General features: G+C 38.6%; 1 protein-coding gene across 2 annotated transcripts in view; it reads right to left on the reverse strand.

Annotated features, from left to right (window-relative positions):
• Window positions 1-9,389, reverse strand: part of LOC135587474 (protein fluG-like) — a 33,576-nt gene extending 24,187 nt beyond the window's left edge. The window contains exons 1-7 of one of the 2 annotated variants that reach the window (XR_010475887.1): window positions 9,034-9,389; window positions 7,481-7,732; window positions 6,797-6,865; window positions 6,565-6,679; window positions 6,360-6,465; window positions 5,822-5,978; window positions 5,649-5,744 (exon numbers count right to left, since the gene is read on the reverse strand). Coding sequence is in view for 1 of the 2 variants with exons in the window: in XM_065078954.1 (XP_064935026.1) it covers window positions 5,649-5,744; window positions 5,822-5,978; window positions 6,360-6,465; window positions 6,565-6,679; window positions 6,797-6,865; window positions 7,481-7,732; window positions 9,034-9,201 (963 nt within the window). In the remaining variant the exon portion in view is untranslated. The remainder of the gene's footprint in view (window positions 1-5,648; window positions 5,745-5,821; window positions 5,979-6,359; window positions 6,466-6,564; window positions 6,680-6,796; window positions 6,866-7,480; window positions 7,733-9,033) is intronic. The other variant, XM_065078954.1, reaches the window with a different exon arrangement.
• Window positions 9,390-14,651: the final 5,262 nt, after the last annotated feature.

Raw genomic sequence — 14,651 nt, forward strand, 5'->3', positions numbered from 1 at the left:
TTCTGAGTTTGGAAATAACTCAGGGCGATGTTGTCTGTCCTCAGCACAAATCGCGACCCGAGAAGGTAGTGTCGCCAAACTCGTAGACAGTGGATCACTGCTGTCATCTCCTTCTCATGCACTGGATACCGCCTCTCGGTCTCGTTGAGTTTGCGGCTCTCGTAGGCCACCGGATGACCTTCCTGCATGAGTACTCCTCCAATAGCGAAGTCCGAAGCATCTGTGTGGACTTCAAAGGGCTCTCCATAGTTTGGCAATTTGAGCACTGGTTCTTCTAGGACAGCAGCTTTCAGGTCTTGGAATGCTATCTCATATTTGTCCGACCACTTCCAAGGCTGCTCCTTCTTCAGCAACTCCGTCAGTGGGGTTGCCCGCTTCGAATACCCGGCAATGAAGCGTCGATAGTAGTTGACGAAACCAAGGAAGGATCTCAACTCTGGCACCTTCTTTGGAGTTCGCCATTCCGCAACTGCTTGCACCTTCGACTTGTCCATCTGAATGGAGCCATCACCGATTCGATGCCCCAAGAATAGGATCTCAGTTTGAGCAAAGTAGCATTTCTCCCTTTTTACGAACAACGTGTTCTCCTTGAGAACCTTGAAAATCGTCCGAAGGTGCTTGACGTGCTCCTCGAGCGTTTGGCTGTAGACGACGATATCGTCTAAGTAGACGACCACGAACTTATCCAAATACTCCTTGAATAGCTGGTTCATGAGAGTACAGAATGTGGCCGGAGCGTTGGTTAAGCCGAAAGGCATCACCAAGAACTCAAACGCTCCATACCTGGTCACACAGGTAGTCTTCGCTTCGTCGCCTTCAGCAATGCGCACCTGCCAATACCCCGACCGAAGGTCGAGTTTTGAGAAATACTTGACCTTGCCCAGTTGGTCGAACAAGTCCGCGATGAGCGGGATGGGATACTTATTCTTCACCGTTACTTTGTTGAGGGCTCGATAGTCGACGCATAATCGGAGGCTCCCATCTTGTTTCTTCTAGAAGAGAACTGGAGCTCCGAAAGGTGCTTTTGAGCTGCGGATGAGACCACCGCTTAGCAGTTCACCTAACTGCTTTCTGAGTTCTGCCAACTCTGGCGGGGGCATGCGGTAGGGTGGTCTCGCTGGAGGCTTCACTCCTGGCTCTAGCTCGATACTGTGATCCACGCCTCTGCGTGGTGGAAGAGTCTTCGGCAACTCGGGTGGCATAACGTCTTTGAACTCCTTCAGGACGTTCGCCACCACAGCAGGTTCTTGAATGGCCTCTTCGTTGAGTGGCTCTAGCTTCATAGCAGCCACGAACGTCAGTTCGCCCTTTCGCACCCCTTTCTTCAATTGTAATGCCGAAATATGTTGGGGCTCCTTGGTTCCTCTCCGAGAGACGGGAACCACGCAGGGGTCATCGCCTCCCATCATACATAGGGAGTTCAAGAACGGCATCGGCACCAACTTCGCCGCGTGCATAAACTCCATTCCAAGAATCACTTGGAAGTCGTCCAGTGGCACGGTCATCATGTTGGTGTTTCCGCTCCAAGTCCCGATTTTGATAGGAACACCCTTTGCCAATTCGGAGATTCGCCTGGCCTCCGAGTTCACCGCTTTCATTCGGCTTGGGCTCTTCTCCAAGGTCAACCCAAGTCGCTGTGCTTCGCGATCGGCTATGAAGTTGTGGGTAGCGCCCGTATCCACCATTGCACGGGTCGTTTGGCCATTTAGCTTGATGTCCACAAACATCAGTTCGCTACTTCCTGCTTTTTGTGACTTCGTCTTCATGTTCTCCCCCACTTGACCCCGCATAGCGTTCAGCAAACGCATTGCTCCCATTCGGGGTCCTTGCGACTCCTCATCGTCGCTGCTGGATTTTGAACTGCTTGAGCTAAGGGCAACAGCTTTACCCTTGTCCGATCGGGGAGGGTGGATGGAAGCCGTCAATGCATTGAGTGCCTGTTTTTGTTGGCACTCCCTTACCATGTGCGGTCCTCCGCACAAGAAGCATCCTCTAGGTTTTGAGGCCTTGCCTTTCGGGTTCGGCCCTTTGTGGGAGCTCTTCTTCTTCTGTTCGCCCCCGAGCTCCTTCCCTCGAGACTGTTTTGGAGGGCGATTGCCTGAAGATTGTTTCCTTCTCGCTGGGTCTTCAGAGGAAACAAAGTCGGTGAGCCTTTCTGCAGCTGCAATTGCCCCGACTACATCGATAACATTCCTTCGATTCAGCTCCTGTTGAGCCCATGGTTTCAAACCATCAAGGAAGCTGAACAACTTGTCCTTCTCGGACATGTCCTGTATGTCCAGCATTAGTGCAGAAAACTGCTTCACATAGTCTCGGATGGTGGTACTTTGGCGGAGTTGTCTCAACTTCCTTCTTGCGACGAACTCTGTGTTCTCCGGTAGGAACTGAGTTCTCAACTCCCGCTTCAAGTCTTCCCATGTGTCGACTCGACACCGACCTTGTTGGATCTCCTCCCAACGAGTTCGCCATCAAAGTTTTGCATCTCCGTTTAGATACATTGTTGCTATAGAAACTTTGGTATCTTCAGAATCGGGCCTCGTAGCTCGGAAGTATTGCTCCATGTCGAACAGAAAGTTCTCGAGCTCCTTGGCATCTCTAGCCCCTCCGTATCCATGGGGCTCAGGTGCCCTCAAGTTTTGTGGCGGTGCAACGCGGGTGTTGCCTCCTCCCGCATTTAGCATTCTTGTGAGCATAGCCACCTTTGCCGTGAGTTCCACCACAACATCCTGTAAGTGCTGCACGGAGTCCTTGGTGTCATCAGACAGTCGGTCGACTAGGGCCTCGACCTTGTCGATCCTGGACTCCGCTTCCTCTTGCGAGCTCTCTACCCCAACAAGTCTTTGTTGGCCATGGTAGAGTTCCTCCATGCTCGCTTCCAGAACATCTATGCGGGTTTCCGCCGTCGTCAGTCTCTCCTTATGACTCTTTTTCCCAGTTAGCGCACCAGATTGCGCTTCCTCCGCTCGCGGAGAGTTGCCAACGTCTCGCTCATCTTGTTCGCTGCCGCGCTCCTCTTGAGCGGCTCCAACAGCATGAGGGCAAGTGTGCACATGCAGCCCACCTACGGCTGCTTGGGGCAAGGGTCCGGCTTGCCCCGTCTTGCTTGATTCGCCACGATGCTTTGCCATGGCGAAGTTGCGAAGTTTGTTCGCTGTTCGATCGAAGAGCTTGCCCGCTCTGATACCACAATGTCACGACCTTAGCTGGAATTGCCTAAGGCGTGAGGCACCCTTGCGGCCAAAAACTCGAAGTTAGCTTGCGTTGCCTAAGTCGCGAGTCACCCTTGTGGTAAAGACGCGAACTTAGCTTGTATTGCCTAAGTCGCGCTTCGCCCTTGCGATCTTGCTCCGCAAGGATCAGCCACTTTGTAACCTCTCGCAGGTCCCGAAGGACCTGTAAAAGAGAAAGAAAGTTAGATCGAAAGAACGAGCAACGGACAAGTCCCGAAGTCTCGCGAAAAGGGAAGCTTTACAAGCAAATCGTCGAACACCTTGTGTGCACAAGAGAAAAGAGGGAGAGGGAGAAAACAAGGCTTTCAAGGATGAACGAACAGCTGCAAGCCCACAAACAGCCGCTCACCTGGTCCCGGGCGCAAAACCAAGTTCCCGTAAAGGTCACGTGCGAACTTGCGAAAGAGTGTTCAACGCCCGGTATATAACCGAAGCCCCATCCAGCCATGTGCCACCCGGGGGGTTCCTGGGTGCTGAGATGGCTGACATTTTTGTGAGTGGAGGCAGCACTCCGCTCACCTCCCGCGGCACGCGAAAACGGAGCCGTTTTGGGCTGTTTTGGGGCTGTTTTGCTCGGTTCGGTGAGCGATCGCTTTGCAACGCTGCAGCTTGTTCGAACTTACATATTTACAAGCAAAATGACCCAAAACCATGAGAAAACATGCTGTCAAGCAGCTGTACATGCGGGTGTGAGCGACGAACGGTTCGTTGAACGGAGTTGTTGCGGGTGCGCGACGATCGTTCGTGACAAATTGGCGCTCCAGATTGTGCCTCCTTTTCTCATGGAGAATAGCCAACTTCTCGCTTGGAGCAAGGGTCCGACTTGCCCCGTCTTGCTCGATTCACCATGATGCTTTGCCATGGTGAGATTGCGAAGTTTCTTCGCTGCTTGTTCGAATTGCTTGCCCGCTCTGATACCACAATGTCACGGACTTAACTAGAATTGCCTAAGCCGTGAGGCACCCTTGCGGCAAAATCACAGACTTAGTTTAAGTTGCCTAAGTCATGACGCGCCCTTGCGATATGCGTCCGCAAAGGGTCAGCCAATTTGCAACCTCACTCAGGTCCCGAAAGACTTATAAAAGAGAAAGTTGATTAGTTCGAAAACGAGCGACGGACAAGTCTCAACGTCTCATGAAAAGGGAAGCTTTACAAGCAATTCAACGAGCACTTTGCGTGCATGAGAGTAAAAAGAGGAAGGAGAAAAACAAGGACTTTAGAATGTTGAACGAATAGTTGTAAGTTCACAAACAACTGCTCCATGGGTGTTGGGCGCGAAGGCAAGTTCCCGTCAAGTTAATGTGCGAACTTGTGAAGAGTGTTCAACGCCCGACACTACCCCGAAGCCCCATCCCCCCTGTGCCACTTAGGTGGTTCCAAGGTACTGAGATGGCTAACATTTCATGTGCAGCAATGGTTTGCAGAAAACAGGCCGTGACATGCGAAAACAGAGCCATTTTGGGGCAAGTTTGGTCGACACGGCGAGCGGTCGCACTATAGCACTGCAACCTGTTCGAACTTATATTTTTATAAGCAAAAATACATAAAACCATTGCAAAACATGCTGTCAAGCATCTGTATAAGTTTGCAAAAGTGATGAACAGTTTGTAGAAAAAAGTTGTTGTGGGTGCACGATGACCGTTCGTGACAGTCCGGTACCCATGCAAATTCATTGCTCAGAATAACATGGCAAATGACTAATGATGTGAAAGTTTAGAGTTCATAACATACATGCTTGGTAAATTTGCCCACATGATAAAGCCCAGAATATGACACAGGTTGACAATCATGTGAACTTAATAGGCAAAGATTAAAAACCCACATGATGCAGGTAGTGATGAATATGACACAGCACAGTTCAATCAACTTATAGAGGCCAGGGAAGGGGAGATGGTGCAAGAGTCAATTGAAGTATAAAACCAAATATCATTCTCTTTTCTATAACTATGGTTCCAGAAATGAAGAGCATGCCATTGAAGAAGAGACTGCTGCAGATAGTGAGAAGTTTATACTACATAAAAAATAAAAGTTTCTCAGCACAAACCATTACAGAAGTGCATTACATTAATTTGTGAACACGAAAATAATTAAACATAATGCGGTAAGTAACTACATAATTCATCAAAAGCAAACAAAACAAGGAAATTTTATATATCTTGTAGTCATGCACTCTTTAAGATCTGACAGTAAAAGTTAAACAATGAACACTCAATATTGTACTACTTGAAGTTCCAAGCCTAAACTTATAGTTTGTGGCAAAGTCACAATTGATTATGGATGTTTTAAAATCTGTGGTTTGACAGAATACTATGATCCTGCATTACCATAGAAGAAGAATTTTACATGACACACAGGGAATGGAATTTAAAAAGCTTTACTGATTTTCTAAAGAGCAACCACAGAAACAAGATGATATACCTTTTTAATAGGTGCTAGTTCGAGGAGTTCTTTGAGGGAAGCAATCATCCCTTGGACACTAAGTTTTGGCACTGCCAATCCAAAGTCAAGATAGATCTATTTCTGAAATGTATTAGTAAACTGCAAACTAAAGTAATGAATTTTAAAGTTATAACTCTGGGAAATTGTCAAACCTGGGAATAAACTGAAGCAAGATAAGACGCTTCTTTCGAAAATGGATAAGATGCATGCAGCAGAACAATCCGAGATTTGGAAAATCTCTTATCCTCGAGAACCTTTCTCAGATGCAGGGGGTTGGATTGCCTTAGATCCAGATCCTTGTCTCCAAAGCTGAAATTCAAACAAAAGCTGATTTATTTCTCCAAGGGCTATTAAATTTCAATATAGCAAGTGTCTGACTAGTTGTAGAGCACATTGGGTGAACACATGAATCAACACTTAAATGCTAATATCTATTCTTAGTATATGGCACTGTGTGGCACTAGAAGAATGAGAAACATTCAAATGGGTAAAGAAGAAAGATATTAGAAATCAAGCACAATATCTAGTATCACTAAGAGACTATATTCATGAGTTATTTATAGATCTATAAAACATAGCACTGTGTCATGCTCGCAATCAGCATATGCAGTTTATGTAAAATTGATAAAACACAAAATCTTTAGCAGTAAATTAGAAATTTATAGATGACAAGTTCTGTTTGCTTTTTACCCTGTGTGGACTTGCATAGGCAAATCAAATGATGTAGCAACTTCCAAGCTACATATAAACAAAAAGTCAATGAAGCTCTTATTCTTGATACGGACAGGTCTACCAGCTGAAAAAATTGTGAAAACAAAGTATTATCTTTAGTTAAAAAGTTCACAATACATATTCCAAAAAGACATGGATCTAAAACTTATTTCCCTATATTTACCATTTAAGTCTGCAAGAAGACCCTTCTCAGCATCTGCTTTGCTGACCTCTGTATCTATTTGTAGACCACTTCTATAAGCAGCAATGGTTTTCATGGCAACAATTTTATCAGCAACTGTAATTTACAAGCTTAGGAAAAAAAACCAAAATAGGAGCATCCTGTCACAAGAACAGTGCAGGCACACAAATATAGAGAGTGCAAAAACAAAAGATATCATTTACAAAAAAGGATATGATTTCATCCTTGTTAGAAAAGTTTCAATGAACAAATCCATGGTCCACCTTGATGTATCATAAGCCTCCTGCAAAATGTCGCTTTCAGTATACTAAAAAGATTTAAATCAAGCCATGGCACGAAAAATAAGGTCATAAAGATAGAAGGGCAATGATAGTAACCATAGAGGAGGATTAACATTAACAAATATAGTGATGACCATGAAAATAAAGTCCGTAGCACTTATTGTAATATTTATATAATTGCAGCTGCCAAGTCACATTAAGCCTTGGAAGTTAATCAAGGTAAAGCACTTTAAATCTTCATTTCAGTACTAGCCAGACACATCCAATAAAATGTGCAGAAATTAAATATAATGTTTATGTTTAGGTTCACACATACTGAGAGCTCTTTAAGTTGACTAAAACAGATCCTGCTACTATCCAACAAAAGGTCCAATTGTCTTTTAATAGCTCATGTCTGTATGCTTATAATTCCAAGCTTAGGTTTTTCCGGGCAATCAACAAAAGAACCACAATAGCTTTAAGTTTACAAAAAGAAAAAAACTTGATTACAATTTACAAACTATGAAATAATAGCAAATCATGAAACAGTTAAAAGACTGCATAACAATGAACTACAACAGAACAACTGATTTTTGGGGCAGCAGGATAGAAGAAAATAACAGATGAGGAATTCTCACATCATTAAGAATTGTTTCAGCCAAGTGCTCAATCCTCAAAATTCTACCAACTGCAGGAGCAAAAGACTTATGCCACTCCAAGTCACACATTTTATCAAACAGAATTCCATCATCAATAAGAACAGCAGATACATTGGCAGCTTCAAAGCATTTTGCAGTGATAGAAAGTAATCCAGAGGATTTTCGGTGGCTTTCCAGTTCATCCAGTGAAGCCCTGCAATTGTATAACGCAGCTATATCTCTCAAACTCCTCTGCAGTGTAGGACATGAAAAAAATTTGTTATATTCAGAAGCTGCCATAAGTCTATTACTATTGAATTAATGAATGCATGATAAAAGGTCCATTAGGCATTTCTGTATGTCTATCCTGCAAAAATGATATACATCATATTTGCAGAAGACTATTAAATTCATACATGATTTTCTACTTCATAGCAAGCATCTGACATCTGATGTGGAATGATAGCTATCGACAGCCATTTATGATCCCTAATCTGAGTAACATATGATTCATTATGCACAAATATTGAGGATGAAAATCTATATAGGTTTCTGATGTGCTAGCAAATAAATTTCCAAAACAAAACTTCAGAATTGCTAAAGAATCAATTCAAGGTTACATGGTCATTATACCAGAGAAGGCAAATTTTAGTAAATGCCCTCACACTAATCTCCAAAGTTACAAACATCATAGATTCCCTCTATGGTTAATAAGCTTTCATGAACAACATTTTCCTCCAAGGAGATGAATTACACGAATACATATTCCAACTTAAACATTTGTGTATATGAAATAATGGGATATATATATATATATGCAATTTTAGAGGGGCATTCATTATATTTTATATATTCGGATGGGTATGCATAAAATACCTTTAACGCAGAAATTTGACGTGAGTGTTCAATAGAATCAGAATGCAAAAGTAGAGGTGGGTTATGTTGGCAGGATTTGGTCGTCAATTCCAAAACCAACTGTTGACGGACCAACCAAGGATTTGCTCATCCGAGCCATGTTTGACCAACCCAACCAACCAAGGCACCCTTGTAATGAACGAGGGTGTATGATAATGGAAGTTAACCAGTTGAGCAGGAGCCGTGATCTGATTACGTCACCGAAGCAGCGTGCCACTCCAGTCTAGATGATACTTCTCAAACATATTAGACGACACAGGTTGTCGGATCACGGCACAAACTAGAACCCGACCTAACGAGAAAGGAATCGTGCAAGAAGACTAAAAACCCTTTGTCGCTACCAAGAATCCCTGGAAGATGAGGGACTTTGATTTCTCGGTTCTACAGGGGATTCTTGATTCTTGGCTACTCTGTCGGATTCTACAAAGAATCTCTACCAGAGATTCTTGATTTCTTGGTTATTATGCTCGGTTCCACAAAGATACCCTGGAAGATGAAGGCCCATTGACTTCTTGCTTTTCTGTTCGATTCTTTTGACGAATCAAACGACCCTTATCGGATTTAAGTGGGAAGAAATAGGAGCAAAATCTAAAATCAATCGGAACAAAGAGTAAAAGAAAAGCACAGAACATCGATACCTTGAAGGAGAGGGTGTGGGGAGCGAGAGAGAGGGCGTCGCCTTCGGCCTCGGAGAAGCATCGGAGGAAGGGGAAGGAGGAGTCAACGTCAACCAGGTTGTGGGCGTGGGCGTCCACCGCCGCCACCGCGTCCACCGCCGTCCTCAACTCCTTATATTTCCCCTCCATCGCCCGTCGCAAACTCTCCTCCTCGTATCGTCTCGTCGCTCTGTGTTGACTTATCGCGTTCGGAACCAGATGAGATAGACGGTCTTTCTCTTATGGGATCAAAAAGGTGAGTCCTGTCCCCGGCCCGGGGGTGGGGGGTGGGGGGTAGCACCCATCTCACGATTACGATACCAAGAACGGCCGACGACTACTTTGCCTACTGTCCCTTCGCTCTGTGTTAGATTGAAAGAATCAACGGACAGGATCACCTAGAGACACGGGAGGGTCATGTTCCGGTCCACGTTAATATTTCCCGATAACAGATAGCAAAAAGAAAGTAATACAATGCACCGCCACTGCGTTGCATCGACGGGTGAACCATGCGATTGGTGGGGATAATACGGGTCCCGGCATTACCTTCTTTCTTCTTCAATCAGTTGTAACTGCTGGTCGGTATGGAGGGAAACGGGTAGAAAAGCTTTACCGTGTGGAGTCGTCACGGGGCAACGTGCCACTGCGAGCGCGTACTATTCACGTCATCAGCGTTTCTTCCGTTATATGTGTATTAAACGCTATAACACGTCAAACAGAGGTGGCAATTTGAGGAGATATCAGTTGGCGTCCCATAATAATTATTATTAATTTTTATCTTCTAAAGTGATAGCAAATCTTATTTATTTTATTTTTATTAAAATTAAATTTATTAAAGTATCATAAAAAAGATTTATTATATCAAGAAAAAGATTCATTATATTTAAAAAACACATAAAAAGCCTATAAAATGATAAATCAAATTAATTATTGATTCATACTAAATATAATTTATATAATATATCTTTGGTAACTAAATATAATTAATATAATGTATCTTTAGCATCATCAAACATATAGTTTTTAAAGTTATTGAAGGTTTTGAATGAAACATAAAATATTTTATCTTATCCTACTTTTCATTTACTTGAAAGCTCTACCTTCTTTTTATCTATTTCAACATTTGGTTATTAGAGCTTACGTTAAGCTATGACCTCTTCCCCAAGCATCATTTAACTCCATATCACTAGATTGATAAAAAAAAAAATTATAATATATGGTGCATCTAAATAAAAGTTCTTTCAGGTTCTTAAGATGTATGAGAGTTTATAGAAGATGGATTTATTGAATCAAGCATAGTAGAAAGAGTAATAAATGTAGAAGTAAAAAAAATAATTCAATGGTAGAATGAAGAAGGAGAAAAACACTTTATTCACAGACTATCAAAGAATTGATAATACAATGTTTGAGATCATCGCTCTAACAAAGACTTCAAAAGAGGCTTGGAAAATGCTTCATCTATAAGTTTTACGAGCTGAGTTTGAAGAATTACAATAAGGTACTTTTAAATTTATTTCTGATTACTTCTTAAAAGTTATTTATATTATTCATCAAATGAGATGAAATGGTGAACAAATCAATGATCAAGGAGTAACAAAAAAATTTACTAAGATCTCTAGATCCAAAGTTTGATGTTATTGCTATAGCAATTGAAGAGTCTGAAGATTTGGAACAAATGTCTAGAATAAATAATGAGTTCCCTTCAAGTTTATAAACAAAGGCTTAGAAAAAGAAAAGAAGAAGAACAAAGATGAATCAAAATCTTAAAGAGGAAGAGGTCGTTGACAAAGAGGAAGATGTGGCAAAAATCAAACCAATTAAGAATCTCAAAACAATAAAGGTGATAGAGAAAATTCTAACCAAATAGGTCGAGGTTATGGTCACGGACGTGGCCGAAGTCATGGACATGATAGAAATTCTTAAAAGTCTTAAATATAATACTGAAAGTTATAGATATTATTGATTTGAATATTATTATAATCCTAACAATCGAAGTGATAAGAAAAATTTTGTTGAAAAAGAAAAAAAAATAAAAATGACATGGTATCTAGATACAAGAGCTTTAGATCATATATATGGCATCAAAGAACTATTTTTTGAAATGTACACAAGTTATTCTAGCAACATTATATTTAGTGATCTATCTCAAAAAATTATGCATTTTAGATATTTATTGTATTCTTGATTTAAAAAATAATATTCTAAACTTAGGGTAATTATTTAAAAAAGGTTATAATATTGAGGTGAAAGATATGGTTATTTCAATTCATGATAAAAATAAAATATTAATCTAACATGTGGAAATGATGTCATGCAAAAGTGGCGATCCGAGGAGATATCATTTGGCATCCGATAATAATTATTCTGATAATTTTTTGTCTTCTAAAGTTGATAGAAAATCTTATTTATTATATTTTTGTTGGACTTAAATTTATTAAGCTATCATAAAAAGGTTCATTGTATCAAGAAAAGTTTTCATTGTATCAAAAGAAGAAATATATTAAATGTCTACATAGTGATAAATCAAATTAATTATTGATTCTTTAAAGAGTCTGATTCATACTAAATATAATTTATATAATGTATCTTTAGGAACTAAATGTAATTAATATAATTTATCTTTGGGATAACGAAACATATAGTTTTTAAAGTTGTAGAAGGTTTTGAGTAAAAAATAAAATATTTTGTCTTGTCCTACTTTTCTTTTATGTGAAAGCCCTATGTCTTCTCCCTATATTTCAATATTTTGTATTAGAGCTTAAGTTAAGCTATGACCTCTTCCTCTAGTATCATTAAACTATAAATCCCTATGTTGATAAAAAAAAAATTATAATATATGGTGCATCCAAGTGAAGGTTCTTCTAGGCTCCTAAGATGTATGAGTTTATATAAGATGGATTTATTGAACCAAGTGCGGTATAAAGAGCAATAAATACAAAAGCAAAAAAGACAACTCAAAGATAGAAGGAAGAAGAAAAACACTTTACTCAGACTACCAAAGACTTGATAATAAATATAATGTTTGAGATCATCGCTCAGACTTCAAAAGAGGCTTGAGAAATACTTCAAAAAACATTCAAATGTAAATAAGGTAAAAAAGCTTCATTTATAAGTTTTTGATCTAAGTTTAAAAAATTACAATAAGGTACTTTTGAATTTATTTCTGATTACTTCTTAAAACATATTTATATTATTCATCAAATGAGATGAAATGATGAACAAATCAACGATCAAGGAGTAATAAAAAAATTTACTAAGATCTCTAGATCCAAAGTTTAAGGTTATTGGTATAACGATTGAAGAGTCTGAAGATTTGGAACAAATGTCTGGAATAACTAATGAGTTCTCTTTAAGTTTATAAACAAAGTCTTACAAAAAATGGAGAAGAAAAATCCATAGAGCAAACACTATGAACCAAGCTTATTCTTGAGAACAAAAATGAATCAAAATCTTAAAAGGGAAGATGTCGTGGACAAAGAGGAAGTGGTGGCAAAAATTAGACCAATTTAGAATATCAAAACAATAAAAGTGATAAAGAAAATTCTAGCCAAAGAGGCCGAGGTTATGGTCAGGGACGTGGCTAAGGTCATGGACATGAAAGAAATTCAAAAATGTCTTAAATATAATACTATATTGTGAAAGGTATAGATATTACTCTTTTGAATGTTATTATAATCCTAACAATTAAAGTGATAAGACAATTTTTGTTGAAAAAAAAAGGAACAAAATCAAGTTTATGACATGGTATATAGATATAAGAGCTTTAAATTATATATATGGTATCAAAGAACTATTTTTTGAAATGTATACAAGTTATTCTAGCAACATTACATTCAGTGATCTATCTCAAAGAATTATGCATTTTAGATATTTATTATGTTCCTGATATAAAAAATAATATTATGAACTTAGGGTAATTATTTAAAAAAAGTTAAGATATTGAGATGAAAGATATGATTTTTTCAATTCATGATAAAAATAAAACATTAATCTGACATGTGGAAATGACATCATGCAAAGGTGGCGATCCGAGGAGATATCAATTAGCATCCGATAATAATTATTTTGATAATTTTTATCTTCTAATGATGATAGTAAATCTTATTTATTTTATTTTTATTAGATTTAAATTTATTAAGCTATCATAAAAAGATTCATTGTATCAAGAAAAAGGTTCATTGTATCAAAAAAAGAAACACAATAAATGTCTACATAATGATAAATCAAATAGACTATTGATTCTTGAAAGAGTCCGATTCATACTAAATATAATTTATATAATGTATCTTTATGAACTAAATGTAATTAATATAATATATCTTTGGGAGAATGAAATATATAGTTTTTAAAGTTATAGAAGATTTTGAGTGAAGCATAAAATATTTTGTCATATCTCCCTTTCTTTCAACATTTTGTATTAGAGCTTAGATTAAGCTATGACCTCTTCCTCAAGTATCATTAAACTCTAAATATCTAGATTGATAAAAAAAAAATTATAATACATAGTGCATCTAAGTGAAGGTTCTTCTAAGCTCTCAAGATTTATGAGAGTTTGTAGAAGATGGATTTATTGAACCAATTGCAGTATAAAGAGCAATAAATGCAAAAGCAAAAAAAAACCTCAAAGATAGAAGGAAGAAGGAGAAAAATACTTTATTCACATACTACCAAAAACTTGATAATATAATGTTTGAGATTATTGCTCTAACAAAGACTTTAAAAGAGGCTTGGGAAATGCTTCAAAAAGCATTCGATGGTGTAGATAAGGTCAAAAAGCTTCATCTATAAGTTTTACGAGCTGAGTTTGAAAAATTACAATAAGATACTTTTGAATCTATTTATGATTACTTCTTAAAAGTTATTTCTATTATTCATCAAACGAGATGAAATGGTGAACAAATCAATGATCAAGGAGTAATAAAAAAATTATTAAGATATTTAGATCCAAAGTTTGATGTTATTACTATAACAATTGAAGAGTCTGAAGATTCGAAACAAATGTCTAGAATAACTAATGAGTTCTCTTCAAGTTTATAAACAGAGGCTTACAAAAAGAGGAGAAGAAAAATCTATAGAGCAAGCACTGTAAACCAAGCTTATTCTTGAGAACAAAGATGAATCAAGATCTTAAAAGGGAAGAGATCATAGATAAAGAAAAAGAGGTGATAGAAATTAGACTAATTAAGAATCTCAAAATAATAAAGATGATAAAAAAAATTTTAGCCAAAGAGGCTGAGGTTATGGTCGAGAATATGGACAAGATCGTGGACGTGATAGAAATTCTAAAAGGTCTAAAATACAATACTATATTTGTGAAAGGTATAGATATTACTCCTTTGAATGTTATTATAATCCTAACAATCGAAGTGATAAGATAAATGTTGTTGAAAAAAAAGGAACAAAAATCAAATTTTTGACATGGTATCTAGATACAAGAGCTTTAAATCATATATATGGCATCAAAGAACTATTTTTTGAAATATATACAAGTTAGTCTAGCAACATTACATTTAGTGATCTATCTCAAAGAATTATATATTTTACATATTTATTATGTTCTTGATATAAAAAATAATATTCTGAACTTACGGTAATTATAT

This window comes from Musa acuminata, chromosome BXJ1-8, assembly GCF_036884655.1.
Source record: "Musa acuminata AAA Group cultivar baxijiao chromosome BXJ1-8, Cavendish_Baxijiao_AAA, whole genome shotgun sequence".
NCBI lineage: Eukaryota > Viridiplantae > Streptophyta > Magnoliopsida > Zingiberales > Musaceae > Musa > Musa acuminata.